This window comes from Bombina bombina, chromosome 3 (assembly GCF_027579735.1).
Source record: "Bombina bombina isolate aBomBom1 chromosome 3, aBomBom1.pri, whole genome shotgun sequence".
Classification (NCBI taxonomy): Eukaryota; Metazoa; Chordata; class Amphibia; order Anura; family Bombinatoridae; genus Bombina; species Bombina bombina.
In genome coordinates this window covers 347,657,350-347,679,813 of record NC_069501.1, presented here as the reverse complement: position 1 = coordinate 347,679,813, position 22,464 = coordinate 347,657,350, and the positions used below count along the sequence as shown (strand labels likewise).

General features: G+C 38.3%; 1 protein-coding gene across 1 annotated transcript in view; it reads right to left on the bottom strand.

The window, feature by feature from the left end:
- Positions 1-22,464, bottom strand: part of SHROOM2 (shroom family member 2) — a 686,449-nt gene that overhangs the window by 184,483 nt on the left and 479,502 nt on the right. Inside the window, exon 3 of the mRNA XM_053706458.1 lies at positions 15,802-15,930. Coding sequence (XP_053562433.1) covers positions 15,802-15,930 — 129 coding nt within the window. The remainder of the gene's footprint in view (positions 1-15,801; positions 15,931-22,464) is intronic.

Sequence of the window (22,464 nt, the reverse complement as noted above, 5' to 3'; positions counted from 1 at the left end):
TGAGGATGGAGTCAAGCTCAACTCCCAGTCCTACTGCCAGTTTCTGGAAGACACCTTCTTCAAGCAGTGGTACAGGAAGAAGTCTGCATCCTTCAAGAAAAACATGATTTTCATGCAGGACAATGCTCCATCACACGCGTCCAAGTACTCCACAGCGTGGCTGGCAAGAAAGGGTATAAAAGAAGAAAATCTAATGACATGGCCTCCTTGTTCACCTGATCTGAACCCCATTGAGAACCTGTGGTTCATCATCAAATGTGAGATTTACAAGGAGGGAAAACTGTACACCTCTCTGAACAGTGTCTGGGAGGCTGTGGTTGCTGCTGCACGCAATGTTGATGGTGAACAGATCAAAACACTGACAGAATCCATGGATGGCAGGCTTTTGACTGTCCTTGCAAAGAAAGGTGGCTATATTGTCACTGATTTGTTTTTGTTTTGTTTTTGAATGTCAGAAATGTATATTTGTGAATGTTGAGATGTTATATTGGTTTCACTGGTAAAAATAAATAATTGAAATGGGTATATATTTGTTTTTTGTTAAGTTGCCTAATAATTATGCACAGTAATAGTCACCTGCACACACAGATATCCCCCTAAAATAGCGAAACAAACTAAAAACTACTTCCAAAACTATTCAGCTTTGATATTAATGAGTTTTTTGGGTTAATTGAGAACATGGTTGTTGTTCAATAATAAAATTAATCCTCAAAAATACAACTTGCCTAATAATTCTGCACTCCCTGTAATGTAGCAGAAGAAAATAGATCAAAATAGATTCAATGTTGTGTTCTGAATTTAGGAATACCGCATATATCTAGGTTTCCAAGTAATTTATAGAAGATACAGGCCAAATATTGCAAGTATGGAGTTAATTATTTAAAGAGAAAAAAACATAATGTATGTAAGAACTTACCTGATAAATTAGTTTCTTTCATATTGGCAAGAGTCCATGAGCTAGTGACATATGGGATATAAAATCCTACTAGGAGGGGCAAAGTTTCCCAAACCTCAAAATGCCTATAAATACACCCCTCACCACACCCACAATTCAGTTTAAAGAATAGCCAAGCAGTGGGTTGATAAAGAAAGGAGTAGAAAGCATCAACAAAGGAAATTTGGAAATAATTGTGCTTTATACAAAAAATCATAACCACAATAAAAAGGGTTGGCCTCATGGACTCTTGCCAATATGAAAGAAATTAATTTATCAGGTAAGTTCTTACATAAATTATGTTTTCTTTCATGTAATTGGCAAGAGTCCATTAACTAGTGACATATGGGATATCAACACCCAAGATGTGGAGTCTTCCACTCAAGAATCACTAGAGAGGGAGGGAATAAAAATAAAAACAGCCATATTCCGCTGAAAAAATTAATCCACAACCCAAAAAAATACGTTTATTTTCATTTTTGATAGAAAAAAACTTAAATCAAAAGCAGAAGAATCAAACTGAAACAGCTGCCTGAAGAACTTTTCTACCAAAAACTGCTTCCGAAGAAGCAAATACATCAAAACGGTAGAATTTAGTAAAGGTATGCAAAGAGGACCAAGTTGCCGCTTTGCAAATCTGATCAACTGAAGCTTCATTCTTAAAAGCCCACGAAGTGGAGACTGATCTAGTAGAATGAGCTGTAATTCTCTGAGGCGGGGCCTGACCCGACTCCAAATAAGCTTGATGAATCAAAAGTTTCAACCAAGAAGCCAAGGAAATAGCAGAAGCCTTCTGACCTTTCCTAGGACCAGAAAATAAAACAAATAGACTGGAAGTCTTCCTGAAATCTTTAGTAGCTTCCACATAATATTTCAAAGCTCTTACCACATCCAAAGAATGTAAGGATCTCTCCAAAGAATCCTTAGGATTAGGACATAAGGAAGGGACAACAATTTCTATACTAATGTTGTTAGAATTCACAACCTTAGGTAAAAATTGAAAAGAAGTCAGCAAAACTGCCTTAACCTGATGAAAAATCAGAAAAGGAGACTCACAAGAATGAGCAGATAACTCAGAAACTCTTCTAGCAGAAGAGATGACCAAAAGAAACAACACTTTCCAAGAAAGTAGTTTAATGTCTAAAGAATGCATAGGTTCAAATGGAGGAGCCTGTAAAGCCTTCAGAACCAAATTAAGACTCCAAGGAGGAGAAATTGGCTTAATGACAGGCTTAATACGAATTAAAGCCTGTACAAAACAGTGTATATCAGGAAGTATAGCAATCTTTCTGTGAAATAAAACAGAAAGAGCGGAGATTTGTCCTTTCAAGGAACTCACAGACAAACCCTTATCCAAACCATCCTGAAGGAACTGTAAAATTCTAGGAATTCTAAAAGAATGCCAGAAGAATTTATGAGAAGAACACCATGAAATGTAAGTCTTCCAAACTCTATAATAAATCTTTCTAGAGACAGATTTATGAGCTTGTAACATAGCATTAATCACTGAGTCAGAGAAACCTCTATGACTTAGAACTAAGCGTTCAATTTCCATACCTTCAAATTTAATGATTTGAGATCCTGATGGAAAAACGGACCTTGAGATAGTAGGTCCGGCTGTAACGGAAGTGGCCAAGGCGGGCAACTGGACATCCGAACCAGATCCACATACAAAAACCTGTGTGGCCATGCTGGAGCCACCAGCAACACAAAAGACTGTTCCATGAAGATTTTGGAGATCACTCTTGGAAGGAGAACTAGAGGCGGGAAGATGTAAGCAGGATGATAACACCAAGGAAGTGTCAGAGCATCCACTGCTTCCGCCTGAACATCCCTGGACCTGGACAGGTATCTGGGAAGTTTCTTGTTTAGATGAGAAGCCATGAGATCTATCTCTGGAAGACCCCACATCTGAACAATCTGAGAAAACACATCTGGATGGAGAGACCACTCCCCTGGATGTAAAGTCTGGCGGCTGAGATAATCCGCCTCCCAATTGTCTACACCTGGGATATGCACCGCAGAGATTAGACAGGAGCTGGATTCCGCCCAAGCAAGTATCCGAGATACTTATGTCAATCATCAGGGTGGGACTCCCAAAGCTATGAAAGAAGCCACAGTTGTGATAGTGTCTGTCTGAAAACAAATGAACGGTTCTCTCTTTAGAAGAGGCTAGAACTGAAGAGCCCTGAGAATTGCACAGAGTTCTAAAATATTTATTGGTAATCTCGCCTCTTGAGATTTCCAAACCCCTTGTGCTGTCAGAGATCCCCAAACAGCTCCCCAACCTGAAAGACTTGCATCTGTTGAGATCACAGTCCAGGTTGGCCGAACAAAAGAAGCCCCTTGAACCAAACAATGGTGATTTATCCACCATGTCAGAGAGTGTCGTACATTGGGATTCAAGGATATTAATTGTGATATCTTTGTATAATCCGTGCACCATTGATTCAGCATGCAAAGCTGTAAAATTTCCATGCACATAGCCACTGAAGGGAATGACTGAGACTGAAGGTGCCGGCATGCTGCGACCAATTTTAAACATCTCTTGTCTGTTAGAGACACAGTCATGGACACTGAATCTATCTGGAAGCCTAAAAAGGTGACCCTTGTCTGAGGATTCCAAAGAAAAGAGGACAGTACCACACTCCGTAAAAATTGAAAATGTATTGAATAATTTTTAAAATTAAAAAATAGAAGTTAAGTGACAGCCTTGCCACCTAATTGGAGAAAGAGCGCAGCACACAGGCTTACGCGTTTCGGCTGTTTGCCGTAATCATAGCCTGTTGTGTGTCTGTGCTCCCTGCCTTTAAGAGCACCTAAATCTTTTCTAATTGGTTAAAAACAATAAGCACTGATCCTCCTTCTAATGCCCAGGTAATGCTAAACACCTATAGATGAATATTTAACCCTGTCACTACTTGTACCTGCTACTATTTCATTAAATATATTTATAATAAAAGGTTTTACATTTTATGTCATGAGTGATTCTGGGTTTATGCCAGATAAAACATATTAAATAGATACACCTTTAAGTGTTGTTTTCTAAAAACAAACTATTTAATACCACAATGTAATGGGAGTTATCTTGTTAAACCTCTTGAATAGGATAATATCTATTTATGTGAATTGTATTAGCTCAACTATTTATTTGCAGAAATGCACTATTAGTGATAGGACGGGATTATTGTAGATGATTGTTTGTTCTATATATTCCTCCTGATACCTTTTCTTAGAGGTTTCTCCAAACTTACTCAGGTTGGCTGTGGAAAACTGAGGACATATTATGTCAATATTGTTTCCATCATATTTACTCCACCCAATACTCTAAGAACATTCCTAACTAATCTGCATGTCTGCTCTTTGTCAGAGAGCCTATATGTCTTACTGCTCTGTATTAGATATACAAAGGAATGGAATAATTAGTAAGATAGAATAATCAAAAGAATATATGAGCCTATATGACGATGGTGTAATGTCACACTTAGTGCTACATGGAGAGGATGGGTCATTCCCAATAGTTAATAATGTCATACCTGGAATTGAGACCCTCAGGTAGTCTTGTTCTGAGTCTCAAAATCCAGAACATCTCCCTTCTTGCTAGAAGTTTATCTAAATTACCCCCCCTTTTGGGGACTTTAACTTCCTCAATGGCACACCACCTTAGTGTATTTATCTCTCCATTGTGTCTCTCAGTGAAATGTTTCACCAGGGGGGTTTGGGATTTACCTCTGGAAATTGTGGATATATGCTCCCTTATTCTTGTCTTGATGTCCCTTGAAGTGAGACCAATGTACTGAATTTTACATTTTTGACATGTGAGCATATATATAACGCTCTCTGTCGTACAATTCATATAGGTGTTTATCTGAAAAACCTCTCCTGTCACATGGGACTTGAATGACTTAGTTTTTTCTAGATACTCACAGGGCTTGCATTTTTTGTGACCACAATTGTACATGCCCCTGCTAGTCAACCAAGTACCACTAGGTTTGATTTGGGACTTCAGTTCAGTTGGAGACAGCAAGGACCCCAAAGTGGGACACTTCCTTGAACTGCACCCGACTCCCTTTTTGACAACATTGATCAATTTGTCATCTGCTGCCAAAATGGGGAAATGCTTTCTTATTATGTTGGTAATTTCAGGAAACTGGGCACTGTAGTTTGTAACAAATGTTAACCCTTTAAAGTTATCATCTTGTTTTTTATTTCCTCTAAGGAAGGTATCTCTCATCTTGGGTTCAACTTGCTTTTTTGCCCTCGTTATTATCTTCTGTGTATACCCTCTCATTTTTAACCTTTGTTCAAGGGCTACTGCTTCATGGCGGAAATCTTCGTCATTCGAGCAGTTTCTCTTTAAGCGAATGAATTCGCCTTTGGCAACTGCAGCTGCTGTATGTCTGGGATGACAACTACTGTAGTGTAGTAATTTGTTACCACTAATAGGTTTTTTATACACTTTGGAAATGACTTTTTCGCCAATTATCCCTTTTAGGGTGAGATCAAGATAATTGATTTCACTGGAATTGCATTCAAAAGTGAAACTCATGCCCACGTCATTGTCATTAAGGGTTTTTATGAATCTTGGGATGTCTGAAAGGTCCCCTTTCCATATTCCTTGTCTGAGGAATCATGAAACTTTTTGGTAAATTGATCCTCCAACCATGTTTCCGAAGAAACAACACTAATTGATTCGTGTGAGATTCTGCAGTACGTAAAGACTGAGCTAGTACCAAGATATCGTCCAAATAAGGAAACACCGCAATACCCTGTTGCCTGATTACAGATAGTAGGGCACCCAGAACCTTTGAAAAGATTCTTGGAGCTGTTGCTAGGCCAAATGGAAGAGCAACAAATTGGTAATGCTTGTCTAGAAAAGAGAATCTCAGAAACTGATAGTGTTCTGGATGAATCGGAATATAAAGGTATGCATCCTGCAATTCTATTGTGGACATATAATGTCCTTGCTGAACAAAAGGCAGAATAGTCCTTATAGTCACCATCTTGAAAGTTGGTACTCTTACATAATGATTCAAAATTTTCAGATCCAGAACTGGTCGGAATAAATTTTCTTTCTTTGGTACAATGAATAGGTTTGAATAAAACCCCAAACCTTGTTCCTGAGGAGGAACTGGCATGATTACCCCTGAAGACTCCAGGTCTGAAACACACTTCAGAAAAGCCTGAGCTTTTACTGGATTTACAGGGATACGTGAGAGAAAAAAATCTTCTCACAGGAGGTCTTACTTTGAATCCTATTCAATACCCTTGAGAGACAATGCTCTGAATCCAATGATTTTGGACAGATTTTATCCAAAAATCCTTGAAAAACCTTAATCTGCCCCCTACCAGCTGAGCTGGAATGAGGGCCCCACCTTCATGCGGACTTAGGGGCTGACTTTGGTTTCCTAAATGGCTTTGATTTATTCCAATTTGAGGAAGGCTTCCAATTGGAAGCAGATTCCTTGGAAAGGAGGATTGAGTTTTTGTTCCTTATTCTGACGAAAGGAACGAAAACGGTAAGAAGCCTTAGATTTACCCTTAGGTTTTTTATCCTGAGGCAGAAAAACTCCTTTTTCTCCAGTGATAGTTGAAATAATAGAATCCAACTGAGAACCAAATAAATTATTACCTTGGAAAGAAAGAGATAGTAATCTAGATTTAGATGTCATATCAGCATTCCAAGATTTAAGCCACAAAGCTCTTCTAGCTAATACAGCTAAAGATATGGATCCAACATCAATTTTGATATCATCAAAAATGTCATCACAAATAAAATGATTAGCATGTTGCAGTAAGCGAACAATGCTAGATATGTCAGAATCCAATTCTTGTTGCGCTAAATTCTCCAACCAGAAAGTTGATGCAGCCGCAACATCAGCCAAAGAAATTGCAGGTCTGAGAAGATGACCTGAATATAAATAGGCCTTCCTTAGATAAGATTCAAGCTTCCTATCTAAAGGATCCTTAAAGGAAGTACTATCTTCCCTAGGAATAGTGGTACGTTTAGCAAGAGTAGAAATAGCCCCATCAACTTTGGGGATTTTTTCCCAAAACTCTATAGATTTTGCTGGTAAAGGATACAATTTTTTAAACCTTGAAGAAAGAATAAAATAAGTACCTGGCTTATTCCATTCCTTAGAAATCATATCAGAAATAGCCTCAGGAATAGGAAAAACCCCTGGAGAAACCACAGGAGGTTTAAAAACAGCATTTAAACGTTTATTAGACTGAACGTCAATAGGACTGGTTACCTCAATATCCAAAGTAATTAACACTTCTTTTAATAAAGAACGCATATACTCTATTTTAAATAAATAAGTAGATTTGTCAGTGTCAATGTCTGAGGAAGGATCTTCTGTCTCAGATAGATCCTCATCAGAAGAGGATAAATTATTATGTTGTTGGTCATTTGAAATTTCATCAGCTAAATGAGAAGTTTTAAAAGACCTTTTACGTTTATTAGAAGGTGGAAATGCAGACAAAGCCTTCAGAATAGAATCAGAAACAAATTCTATAAAATTTACAGGTATATCATGCACATTAGAAGTTGAAGGAACTGCAACTGGCAATGTACCATTACTGATGGAAACACTATCTGCATGTAAAAGTTTATCATGACAACTATTAGAAATGACATTCAGTGAAATAATTTCTACAATTTTACAACAAATGCACTTAGCTTTGGTAGAACCGATGTCAGGCAGCAATGTTCCAGCAGAAACTTCTGAGACAGGATCAGATTGGGACATCTTGCACAATGTAAGAGAAAAAACAACATATAAAGCAAAATTATCTTTTTCCTTATATGACAGTTTCAGGAATGGGAAAAAATGCAAAAGCATAGGCCTCTGATAGAGAAAAAAGCAAGAGGCAAACATCAATGGGGTATTGAAATAATGAAAAAGTAACTGGAAATGACACACTCGCGTCACTAATAACGCCGCCGTGTGAAAGGTCTCGGCGTCACGTATGACGCCGGAAATGACTAAGTTGCGTCATAAACGTATTTTTTCGCGCCAAAAATATTTTAGCGCCAAGAATGACGCAATAAAGTTTAGCATTTGACGCACCTGCGGGCCTAATACCCGCAATAGCAAGAAGTAGTCAATTGAAAAAAAGACTAAACCCCAGGTAAGAAATGAATTTCTTAAAATGTTTATATTCCCCAAATATGAAACTGACAGTCTGCAGAAGGAAATACATGAACCTGACTCATGGCAAATATAAGTACAATACATATATTTAGAACTTTATATAAATGCATAAAGTGCCAAACCATAGCTGAGGTGTCTTAAGTAATAAAAAACATACTTACCAAAAGACACCCATCCACATATAGCAGATAGCCAAACCAGTACAGAAACAGTTATCAGTAGAGGTAATGGTAAATTGAGAGTATATCTTCGATCTGAAAAGGGAGGTAGGAGATGTATCTCTACGACCGATAACAGAGAGCCTATGAAATAGACCCCCGTTAGGGAAATCATTGTATTCAAATAAGTGATACTCCCTTCACGTCCCTCTGACATTCGCTGTACTCTGAGAGGAATCGGGCTTCAACAATGCTGAGAAGCGCATATCAACGTAGAAATCTTAGCACAAACTTACTTCACCACCTCCATAGGAGGCAAAGTTTGTAAAACTGAATTGTGGGTGTGGTGAGGGGTGTATTTATAGGCATTTTGAGGTTTGGGAAACTTTGCCCCTCCTGGTAGGATTGTATATCCCATATGTCACTAGCTCATGGACTCTTGCCAATTACATGAAAGAAAATGTATTGAAACCCCTTGAAATTGCAATACATTTATGTTGTGTTGCTATAGAATAACATATCAGACAAGTCTTAACATTTTGAAAACAAATTAAACATAATTGCAGTAAAAATTATGTTCAATAGCCAAACTCCACTCATCATTTGCCTTATTTGGAAGTGTCAATCTGGGCTTTAGTCCAAAGGCAACACGTTAGTATAAAAGGCATTTTTTGCAGGAGTGATCTGATAAATCCAATTAGGTACACCTATGTAGCAGAGTTAACCTTGAGAAGGGGTGTACTCACTTTTGTTGCCAACGGTTTAGACATTAATGGCTGTGTCTTGAGTTATTTTGAGGGGACAGCAAATTTACACTGTTATACAGGCTGTACACTCACTACTTTACATTGAAGCAAAATGTAATTTCTTCAGTGTTGTCACATGAAAAGATATTATAAAATATTTACAAAAATGTGAGGGGTATACTCACTTTTGTGAGATACTGTATATATATATATATATATATATATATATATATATATATATATATATATATATATATATATATATATATACACACACATAAACACAAAACATAAATTATGCTTACCAGATAATTTTCTTTCCTTCTGTATGAGGAGAGTCCACGGCTTCATTCATTACATGTGGGAATACAGAACCTGACCACCAGGAGGAGGCAAAGACACCCCAGCCAAAGGCTTAAATACCTCCCCCACTTCCCTCATATCCCAGTCATTCTGCCGAGGGAACAAGGAACAGTAGGAAAAATATCAGGGTATAAAGGGTGCCAGAAGAATAAACAAAAATTTAGGTCCGCTCAACGGAGAAAAACGGACGGGGCTGTGGACTCTCCTCATACAGAAGGAAAGGAAATTATCTGGTAAGCATAATTTATGTTTTCCTTCTTAATATGAGGTGAGTCCACGGCTTCATTCATTACTTGTGGGAAACATATACCCAAGCTCTAGAGGACACTGCATGAAAAAAGGAGGGTAAAAGAAATGCGGATCCTTATTCTGAGGGCACCACAGCCTTCAAAACCTTTCTCCCAAAAGCTGCTTCAGCTGAAGCAAAAACGTCAAATTTGTAAAATTTTAAAAAGATATGTAAGGAGGACCAGGTAGCCGCCCTACAAATCTGCTCCATTGAGGCCTCATTCTTAAAGGCCCAAGATGAAGCCACAGGTCTAGTTGAATTAGCCGCAATCCTCTGAGGAGGCTTATGTCCCGCTGTTTCATATGCCAAGCGAATAATACTCCTCAACCAAAAAGATAAGGATGTGGAAGAGGCCTTCTGCCCTCTACGCTTCCCAGAAAAGACAACAAACAAGGAAGATGTCTGCCTAAAATCCTTTGTAGCTTGAAGATAAAAGTGCAGTGCCCAAACCACATCCAAATTATGAAGTAACCGTTCCTTCGGTGACGGAGGATTAGGACACACGGAAGGAACCACAATCTCCTGATGTTACGATCAGAAACCACTTTAGTAAGAAATCCCAACCCAGTACGAAGAACAGCCTTATTAGCATGATAAACTAGGTAAGGGGGCTCACATTGCAAGGCCGCCATCTCAGAGACTCTGTGTGCCGAAGCAATAGCCAGAAGAAAAAGAACCTTCCAAGACAGTAACTTAATGTCAATCGGAGCCCTCTGCAAAACTTTAAGAACTAGATTTAAACTCCAAGGAGGAGTGGTAGGTCTAAAAACAGGCCTGATTTTAGACAAAGCCTGAACAAAAGACTGTAAATCAGGAAGCTCAGCGAGCCTCTTGTGCAATAACACAGATAGAACGCGAAATCTGTCCCTTTAGGGAACTCGCAGAAAGGCCCTTCTCCATACCATCCTGGAGAAAGGAAAGAATCCTGGAAACCTTGACCTTATGCCAGGGGAATCCACGCTCTTCACACTAGAATAAGTAGGTCCTCCATACCTTATGATAGATGCGATGAGTGACTGGCTTTCGAGCTTGAATGAGAGTATCAATCACTCTCTCAGAAAAACCTCTCTTGGCTAGGACTAAGCATTCAATCTCCACGCAGTCAGCCTCAAAGAATCTAGATTTTGATGAACAAAAGGACCCTGTTCCAGCAGATCCCTGCGACAAGGTAACCTCCATGGAGGACATGAAGACAACTCCATCAGGTCCGCAAACCACATCCTTCGTGGCCACGATGGAGTAATTAGTATTGCTGAAGCTTGCTCCTGCTTGATGCGGGCCACTACACAAGGGAGAAGTGGTAACAGTGGAAAGATGTAAACTAAACTGAACCTCCAAGGCAGTGCTAATGGATCTATCAGCTCTGCCTGAGGATCCCTGGACCGCGACCCGTATTTGGGTAGCTTGGAATTGAGTCGGGACACCATAAGATCTATCTCCGGTGTCCCCCATCTGTTGCAAATCTCTGCAAACACTTCTGGATGGAGAGATCATTCCACCGGATAAAAGGATTGTCTGCTTAGAAAATCCGATTCTCAGTTGTCCACACCCGGAATGTGCATCGCTGACAGTGAGCAGTTGTGGGCCTCCGCCCATTCCAGAATCCGAGATACTTCCCTCATTGCTAGTGAGCTCCTTGTTCCCCCCTGATGGTTGATGTAAGCCCCTGAGGTTATGCTGTCTGATTGAAATCTGATAAACTGGGACGAACCCAGAAGAGGCCAAGCCTTCAGAGCATTGAAGATCGCTCGAAGTTCCAAGATGTTGATCGGGAGGAGAGATTCCTTTCAAGTTCACAGGCCCTGTACCTTCCTGGCCCCCCAAACAGCTCCCCATCCTGATAGACTTGCGTCTATAGTCACAATATCCCAGGATGGTCTCAAGAAGGATATCCTCGGACAGGTGATCTAGACAGAGCCACCAAGAGAGTGATTTTCTCGACTGGTTGTCCAGAGAAATCTGCTGTGACAGATCCATGTGGTCGCCGTTCCACTGGCTCAGCATGCACAGCTGACGAGGCCTGAGATGAAACCTGGCGAATGGAATGATGTCTATGCTGGACACCATGAGTTTAACTACATCCATACACCGGGCCACAGAGGGCCTTAAGGAGGTCTGTAGGGAAAGACAATTGGAAGTTAGCTTGTAAGGTCTCTGGTCTGTAAGAAATATCTTCATGGATATGGAATCTATTATTGTACCCAGGAATTCCACCCTGGTACTGGGAACAAGAGAACTCTTTTCTAAGTTTATTTTCCATCCATGAGATCGAAGAAGAAATAGAAGAGCTTTTGAATGGTCCTCTGTCAGCCGACAGGTTGGAGCCTAAACCAGGATGTCATCTAAATATGGTGCCACCGCTATTCCTCTGATTCTTACCACTGCAAGCATGGAAGTGCAACAAACTGTAAGCGCTGGTCCAGGAACGCAAATCTCAGGAACTTGAAGTGTTCCTTGTGGATTGGAACGTGAAGGTACACATCCTTCAAGTCTATCAAAGTCATAAACTGTCCTTCCTTAACTAAGGGCATAATGGACCTTATCGTCTCCATCTTGAATGAGGGGACTGACAGGAACTTGTTTAAGAACTTTAGGTCCAGAATCGGGCGAAAAGTTCCCTCCTTCTTTGGGACCACAAAAAGGTTCGAGTAGTATCCCAGACCTCTTTCTGCTAGAGGTACTGGTACAATTAGTCCCAGAGAGGAGATCCCTCACGCACCCTAGAAAGGGCTCACTCTTTTCTGGCCTTGAAGACAGGTTTGACAAGAAGAATCTGACCCTGGGAGGATGAGATCTGAAACCTATCCTGTACCCCTGAGCAATGACCTCCAGGACCCAAGTGTCTTGCACGTCCCCCAGCCAAGTCTCCAAAAAGAGAGATGGTCTGCCCCCACACAGTTCAAAGACGGATCGGGGGCGGCCTCATCATGCCGACTCGGCTGGCTTCTTGTTCTACTTGGATTTATTCCAAGACTGAGTCGGTCTCCAAGTTCCCTTGGGCTGATCAGGCTTTGCGAAGGGCTGCTGCCATTGGAGTTTATCCGAACAAAAGGGATGAAATTTGGGCCTTGTCCCTTAGGTTTGTTCTTCTTATCCTGCGGTAAAAAGGCACCCTTGCCTCCAGTGACCGTGGAGATGATTGAATCCAGGCCTGGCCCAGAAAGAATCTTCCCCTTAGATGGCAGGGAAAGGAGTCTAGAGTTTAAAGTCATGTCCGCAGACCAAGACTTCAGCCAGAGTGCCCTATGTGCTAGTACTGAAAAACCTGACGCCTTGGCATTCAGGCGAATAATCTGCATATTTGCATCACAAATAAAAGAATTAGCCACTCTCAAGGCCTTAATTCTTTCCTGGATCTTGTCAAGTGGACCTTCCACCTTGATCAATTTAGATAAAGAGTCGCACCAATAGGTGGCGGCTCCAGCCACCACAGCAACCGCTGCTGCTGGTTGAAATAAATATCCTGTGTGCTGAAACATCTTTCTAGCTTCTTAGCCATGGTCTCTTTGAACGAGGAACTATCCTCAAGCGGGATAGTAGTGTGTTTAGCAAGCGTGGAGATAGCGCCATCCAACTTAGGGACGGAACCCCACAACTCTAATTGAGAGTCCGGAACCCGGGAATAATTTCTTAAAGGAAGAAGAAGGGGAAAAGGACAAACCAAGTCTTTCCCATTCATTCTTAATAATATTTGCTATCTTTACGGGAACCGGGAAAGTCTGTGGTACAACCCTGTCCTCGTAGACCTTATCTAGTTTAGGAATACAAGGTTCCTCAGGTAATTTTGGTTCCGGAACTTCTAAAGTAGGCAAAACTTCCTTTAATAGAAAGCATAAGTGTTCAATCCTAAATCTAAGGTCTGGTTCCTCCGCAGCTGGAGGTTTAGAGGCAGCAGATTCCGACCCAGAAAGAGCATCCTCTGAAGTACCAGAGGCGTCATCATTGGATAGTCTGGTATCAGATAAGTCCAATAAGTTAGATGACCCCTGGGAAGGATAGCAGTATTTGACTTTTCGCTTGCGCTTAGCTCGGCGAGGTAAAGCACTGAAGGCCGCAGACACTGTCGTTTGTAGCTGTTCAGTAAATGCTGGCAGTAAAAGGGCCCCTCCAGGAGAAGGATTAGCAGTGCAATGGGAAGCTGCATGTGTAATAGGAGATGACAGCAGGGAACGCACCTCATGGAACAGAGACTCCTCAGAGGTGGACGGCTCAGTGGTACTAAACATATTTGTTTTCTTAGATAAAATTACTTTATGAAGGCATGTGGAACATTATTGAGCAGGTGGATATACTGTAGCCTCCTCACAATATAGACAGGTATTAGATTTAGGTAAAGAGGTAGTACCCTCCAACGTATCAGAATCCTCCATAGCTTGCGCTTGAAAGATGGACTATAGAAAAAGATAAATGGCACCATTATACCCCCAATGGCTGGGGCACTCACCACCTCCTATGACCCAGGCCCCACAGAGAAACCGCTTTGTCTCCGGTAACTGTCTAAAGTTTGACAGTCAGGTAGCATCGCTCCTGACATGGATTCGAAGGATAGAAGCAGGCAGTGAAACTCGTCAACGCTGATTGCTTAGGAGCTGTTAATACGAGTCTGGATGGGTTCGCAGAAAGACTCTCCCTGCATCTCCAGACCCTAACATTCAACAATGCTCTCACAGAGGCTGACAAGACTACTTAAAACTTCAGTCCCATTCCGAAGGGTACTACCATCCATAAGGAACTACTCCGTATCTTCTGACACTTTTCTGCCAACCTCCTGTGACGAAAGGCAAAGAATGACTAGGATATGAAGGAAGTGGGGGGGGGAGGTATTTAAGCCTTTGGCTGGGGTGTCTTTGCCTCCTCCTGGTGGTCAGGTTCTGTATTCCCACAAGTAATGAATGAAGCCGTGGACTCTCCTCATATTAATATATCCCCATATTTGCATGTATAGCACTAACCCCAATGTACACCTTGACCTAGGTTTTTTAACACTTCTATGGCGGGATTGTAGTGCTGCCCCTTTCAGATTCCTCACCTGCAGATTAATTTACTGGGCCCAAATCTCATTTTAAGTTTTTAAAAGCCCAGACTCAAATCGGTCCCATCATGGCATACCATTTCTCAAAATAAACACCCAACACTACTACCTATGGGGTATACTGAATCTATTCATATTATCATTTCCCCACTTATAGCTGATGTGTTTGTTAAAAACAGGAAAAAATGTTTCCACTAAATTCATTACATTTTCATTGTGAATTTTACAAATGTGACCAGTCTTAAAACTATAAAGACCTCATATTTGCATTTTAAAACTCCTCCAGATTACAGCAGTACCCCCAATGTACACCTTGGCGATGGACAGCACTTGATCTTTAGTTGTTAAATTAACACTTATTAAATGTATCCGCTGTGTCATTGGTAAAATTCACAAACTTTTATTCCATTATAATGGTATAATTATAGTGAGCAATATTTTACGTTCTGGATATGTAAAGACCATTGACCAAGTACAAGTATCTGTTTTGGCATGCTTAGCTATTTTACCCTTACAGGTTATTAAAAAATGTTTTGGTGCACATTACTTTCAATATAAATCAATATTACGTGTCTGTCAGATAATGCACCACTTCGCCTAGAAAATTGTTGGAATTACAAATGTTTAGGGGGGCATTCTTATGTTTATTTCTTTTGCTTGTATTGGTATGATACAAAAAAGTGAAAAGAAAAATACAAAATCAGACATATTCCACGCTAAAACTTCAAAAATGGACATTTGTAATTGCAACAATTTTCTGGGCGAAGTGGTGAATTATCTGACAGAAATGCAAGGCTGCCAATATTTTTGACCATGACTGTATATACATATACAGACATACATACTTGATGATAATAAAAGGAAAATGAACACATTTTAATGAAACTAAACATTCACATTCCTTGATGAGGTATAATACTAACCATTGTGTGGTTTTTGTAAGTTAAATTCTACAACATTGTACACTGCTACAGAACATCAAAGTTCTATGCAAGTAAAATAAGTTACCTAATACCTTGTAGCTACAGGTTCAAGCACTTATTGTACTAGTATTATATTATGGCCATGGGACCACATACCAACAGACAGCTAGTTGAAACATTCCTGATATTTATAATTCACCTGGAGTGGTATCTTGAATTCCAGGATGCAGCATCTGAGTTAGCACAATGTGATGTCACAGTTTCTAAAGGACTCTCAATGTATTTAGTTGAATGCCAAGAATGAGGTCTATATGCAATATCATTCCTCCTGAAAAACAAAATGAAATATTATTTTTAATGTGTTGCTTAATGTAAATAAAAATAGGACCAGGCAGCTACAAATTAACCAGAAACGAATATAGGCACCTTATGCAGTGGTACTGTTAGGAATAAATAAGGTTAAGAATTATTAGGCTATCCTTTACCAAAATACTTATATTTTAACCTTAGTGTGTATTAAATTGTTTACACATAGCACATTTACCTTATTTTGTTATTGGAAATATATGCTTTTACATGTGGAAATTGCTAGCTATACGGAAAATTTAAATATTGCAGTATTGAACATAAAAAAGCTATGTAAACAAGAGACTGCATCAGCAGAAATTAACCTCCCAGTAGGAGGAGGGGTGTTTGTTAGAGAGTTTAGCCCATTTGAAAGGGTGTTCCTGCAGCAAATCTGAATAAATAAATTTGCATAATCTGTTAACCTTAGTATGACTTAAAAATATAGCCTGATATTCAAATCATTCGGTTTTTGCTTTCTTTGGCATGTGCCTCACAAATCCTTTCCGTCTGTGCTTAAAGGGACGCTCTAGTTAAATTCACATTGGCGCATTTCAAATTTTCAATAGAAACAATTTTGCAATACAGCAACAGCTTTAATGTGCACTTGCAGATAGGCCTCATGCACCAGCATTTTAAACAGCATTTCTGCTCAGAGAGTATTTGGCGCCTTGTGTCACACCAGCAATGACTCGAATTATACAATCCAATGCCATTATTCTAAGTAGACATGCTGTATCTAGATATGCACCATCTGTCCATGCACCTAGTTAAAAAAGAGATAGCTTTTACTAGAATCACTTCTGATAATGCAAGTGTATAGCAAAATGTTCCTATACAAAAATATATTATAAAAACTGAAACAATTGTGTTATGGAGCTAAATTGAATTTAACCTAACATTCCCTTGGGCTGAAGGCGGTATCTAATGCAATTGTATTTGTGCACCGGGGCAAGCACAAGAAGAAAAATGAATTTTATTCATCACAGGAATTTTTATTTAAAAACTATTTATATATACATGTTAAAATGTTCTCTCTGGATAGAACAAAGAAAAAAACACACACAATGTTCCTTTAAGGGTTTCTGATTCATATATCTGTGGTTAACCTGTAACAGGAAAAAAAATAAAAAACTGTACAGCTGCAACAGAATAAGATTGCTTCCCTAAATTTTGGGTTTTGTTTTCAGTATCCAAAAGGTCACAAGGAGCACTGCTTGGATTTTAAATTAAGTGAGTAAGATTTATTAAAGACACGTTTATCAATGTACTTTTGGCTGTGATTTATGATCACAACAAATTAGATTTATGAGGGTTACTAGGTAGAATAAAGATCCCACAAGCCAATTAATAACAAACTCTATGAGTCTGTCTGAATATGGTGTAAAACTGATGATTCAAACATTTTCCCTATCTCCTATTCACCTTAAACAGGTTCACACAAGAACTTAAAGGGACACTCAAGTCAAAATAAACTTTTATGATTCAGAATGTGCATGCAGTTTTATGACACTTTCCAATTTATTTCCTTTATGAAAATGTGCAGTGTCTTTTTATTTACACACTTTCTGGGGAACAAGATCACACTGAGCATGTGCACAAGCTCACAAGGTATATGTATACTAGTCTGTGATTAGCTGATGTCTGTCACATGATACAAGGGGCCGGAAAATAGGAGAAAAAAATAATTTGTCAGAAAAAAATCTACTCCTTATATGAAATTCAGAGTAGGTGTTAAATTATTGTCTTTTTATTATGTTCTTGTTAATTATGCTTAATTAAATTACAAAAAAAGTTATTTGTATAGGGGCAATTCATTCCAAAAAGCAGTTGATACTAGGTATTTTTAATTCAATGACTGAACAGACAAACTCTTTCAACTGGACTGCTCTCTCTAACACCCCACACTGTTGGGAAGTTGATTTCTACTGCTGCCCATTGTTTACATAGCTTTTCTATAACCAATACTGCAGTACTGAAATTATCTGTATAGGTGGTGTTTTCAACATGCAACAGCTATTTTAAATGACAAAATAAATGTAAAGGAGCATTTGTAAATGATTTACATGAAAACTAAGGGAAATTAAAACTGGAATTAAACAGACATTAAATTTAACCCGATGATTAATTGGTTATAAATCTTTGTAAAATAATACTTAAATAAAAACACATAATTACAATAATAAGTATACATGTAATAAAATGAACCTACTTATGTCTTGAAACGAAACTTCTAAATACTTGAAAATGAGTTCTTAATTTTCATAAAGAGTGTCAACGACCATCCATAAAAGTACATAAAATGCTCAATCGCCCTGCATCTGGCGCTTGGATAGTGATGCGCCGCAGGAGAGAGGACAGAGGGGAACGAATATGTGCATGCGTTAGAGAAGCCTTCTAAATGAGCATGCGGGCCGCCATGATGTTTCTACCTATCTTAATGCAGCAGAAACTTTTTTTTAGTGCATCCTACACTTTTAACGGATAACACAGGGAGCACTCACTGCATTTGTATTACAAGTGGCGAGTTAAGTGTTGAACTCGAGCACAATCACAAAAATTTTTAGAGCTTTTTGAGATCTGAAGTAAACTATTATCATTAATAGTATAGCACTAGAGCGATTTCCATAAAGTCTATTATGTGTGGGATATAGCGCTCCAGTGTTATTATACGACACGTGAATGTTAGTGCACAATAGACTGTTGCTCAAGCAATATTATTATTTTTGGACTAGAAATATAAGCACAAGAATAGAAGCGCTATTGATTGTGCTCGAGTCATTTTAACACAATATTTTTGAGCTCCACTTGTAATCTAGACCTTAGTGCAAGAGCTGAGGTGACACTCAGGCCTAGCTTTAATGTAACCATTTACAACATGCACACATTTTTTAATGTTACAGCACTATTACAAAACATACAAGGGATTGCTTATGTAGCCTGGTCACTAACAGACAACACCAATAAGGGAGAAGGAAATCTTATGATATTTCTAAATGTCACAAGCACATGGGAGCGTAATGACAGAACAGCTATTGGGAAAGCCAGTACTGTACCTCATTGAGCTTCTCAACATCTTCATAAGAAAGCTCCTGGCCATAAGAACATCATTATCTGTTGGCATTGTGTGAGTTATAATTCCCACCATATGCATCTTCCTGAGCAGCCATTTAAGAGAGGGACAAACAACCAATCAGAAGTTCACAGATAATACACAAACGGGACAAAGTAGGATTGATGTATATATTTAGGTAAAGCCTTAGTGAGTAATCCTATGGTAACAAAGGGACCGTCACCTACATGACTGTACATGGCTACAGGAGCAGTAAATAGTGTTAGCAAAAAAAGATAAAGTCAATAAAACAAATCCACAACATCCCTTAAAATGACCCCAGACTGTTTATTTATATCTGACCTTTACTGGCCACAGCAAAGAAGATAATATAAACACCTATACTGGCCTAAGCAATCACTGTGTAGCATGCACAGGCCTAACAAAACATTACTATACTTACGTATGCAATTGACATTTCAGCCTCTCAGGGAGGTAGAAAAGGCAGAATTCAATGGAGAGTTAAATATCTCTATATGGCTAAAAGGGACCTGAAACCAAGATTTTTTTTCTTTCATGGCTCAGATAGAGCATAATATTTTAAACAACTTTCCAATTTACTTCATCTAATTTGTTTTGTTCTCTTAGTAACCTTTGTTAAAAAGGATACCGAGGTAGGCTAAGGAGTTGCTGATTGGTGGCTGCACATACGTCATGTTATTGTCACTCAATGCATTCACCTAGCTCCCTGTAGTGCTCCTTCAACAAAGAATACCAAGAGAATGAAGAAAATTAGATAATTTAAGTAAATTGGAAAGCTCTTTATAATGGTATTCTCTATCTGAATACTTAAGAGAAAAATTATGGGTTTCATGCTCCCTTTAATTTCAATTCTTTGTTTTCCACATTAATTATTATTATTATTATCGGTTATTTGTAGAGCGCCAACAGATTTCGCAGCGCTATTCAGCAATGTGTTGGTGTAAAAAACAAAAACAGCATAAACAGCTTAGCAATATGCAGGGAAGTTTCACAGACTAGCAACAGTGGTCAAATAAATATTGGTAACAAACCAACATAAATTATTCCTTGTCTTTGGGGAAAGCATAAGACAAAGAGGCTTTTATCATTAGGACTATCCTGCAATAGAGAGGTAAAGCTAATAAGCTTTTGTTGAACATTTGTGAACCACCCTTTTGTCTGACTTTTTTTTTTTAATTTTTCAAAGAGACAAAAGAGCTGACTAATTTGAAGGTTGTCCTACAAGTCTAGCAGCATCAACTTAGAAGCATTGTGTGTTTATCAATGAAATTCTGCCCTCTTCTGGTCAGAGCAGAAATCATTTGGGTTGCATTACAAATATCAAGTAGTTTTAATTGGAACTAAAATGGAATTAGAAGGAAATTTGTGTTTGTGCATAACTGATACTGAATTAGCAATCCCTGAATAAGATGATTTCAATAAATGAATTGGTTGACAAGGACAAGCTGCCAAAATCGAGAAGGAAGAAGATTAAAGTACATTACGAAAAATCAAACAAAACTTTTTCAAATACCTTCTTTTGGTGGGAATAAAATGAAAGCACATTGTTCCTTTTCAGTTAAGTATAAATATTTGTACATAAAGTAATTATTTGATTTGCCAAACAACAAATACATAAATACAGTGCATGTCTATATTCTGCCTGTGTCACACACTATTCTCAATATCAAAGTGATTTTTTTTTTAGCTGTAGCTGCAAATGTTGGTCTGTATTGCATAAGAGATATACAAAATTATTATAAAAATACAATCTGTAAATTGCATTCTCCTATTCAAATGTAATAAATAAAACAAGCTACATTTTAGGCATTTCCACATCCCTTTAATAAGAGATGGGCAAGAGGAGTTTGACAAATCTAATAAGCCAATTAGACATGACAAAATATTATGACCAATAATAACAATGGCAATTTCCAACTAGTACTGCAAACTTTTTTTAATCAAATGCTTATTTCCAGTTACTAGTTTGACTGTCAAATTACCCCTCCAATAAATCATATGTGGCACACTATAAATACAGTGACAGGACAAAGATGGCTTCTCTATGGCTAATGGTAGTATTTACAGATGGCTGAAATAATCCTACAGTATTGACCTTTATTTAGTAACTCCCAGAACAAAGTTACAGATATCACACAAGTTATTCATTCTAATAATTATAAAGGAAGACAATGGTTAGCTATTTATGTATTAAGTGTCACAATTAATATAATTATAAATGGAAAATAAGCATAAGGAGGTCAACAAATTCTATAACAGAATGGATGTTTGGTGCTTGCAGACCAAGTAAATTTGTATTTCACAGAAAACATAAGCTTAGTTTCATTGCATGACTCTCAATATTGGCAATGAATCACTTTACACTTATTAAACACGTCTACAGCTTGTATATTTAAAGAGACACCAAAATTAAAGGAACATTAAACCCACAAAATTTCTTTTATGATTCAGATAGAGAAAACTATTTTAAACAACATTGAAATTTACTTCTATTATCTAATTTGCTTAATTCTTTTTAGACATCCTTTGCTGAAGAAATAGCAATGCACATGGGTGAGCCAATCACAAGAGGCATCTGTGTGCAGCCACCAATCAGAAGCTACTGAGCCTATCTAGATATGCTTTACAGCAAGGAATATCAAGAGTGAAGAAAATTAGATAATAGAAGTAAATTAGAAAGTTGTTTAAAATTGCATGCTCTTTCTAAATCACAAAAGAAAATTTGGGTTTCATGTCCCTTTAAAATTAAACTTTCCTGATTCAAACATGGGATGCAATTTAAACGAACCATCTTTTTTATATGCACACCTTCTGAGGCACCAGCTCCCACTGAGCATGTGCAAGCGTTCACATTATATACATATATGTGTTTTGTGACTGGCTGATGGCTGTCACATGATACGGGGCACACAATGATGCACATATGAAATAGTGTGTTATTCTAAGCTATTGTACTACATTTTCAAGCAATATATGATTTTTCCAATGATCTAGGTGTTTAGATAAACATTTAGAATATGTTTAGACAAAAAATGCAGACAGTTTTTAACAAATATAATGTTGCCATTTGCTCATTTCTATTTAAATGTGATGTTATTTTAATTGTTTCACTTGAGAGATCTTAGAGGAACTAGGAAGTATTGCTAATAATTTGTGACTAATGATTCTCTGGCAATTGTTAAGATTAGGAATTACAACTCATGGATATGATCTAATTATTATTATTATTAGAGATCTCAATATATATTGCTATTACAGTTGGTGTTTTTACGGCTCGCTGGATACTTGCTTATTGTTCTATATATTGTCTACAAATGAATGCACCGTTTACATATTTTCCCCAAATGATTAAAGGGAGACTAAAGACAGAGCATGCAATTTAAAGGGACAGTCAAGTCCAAAAAATACTTTCATGTTTCAAAT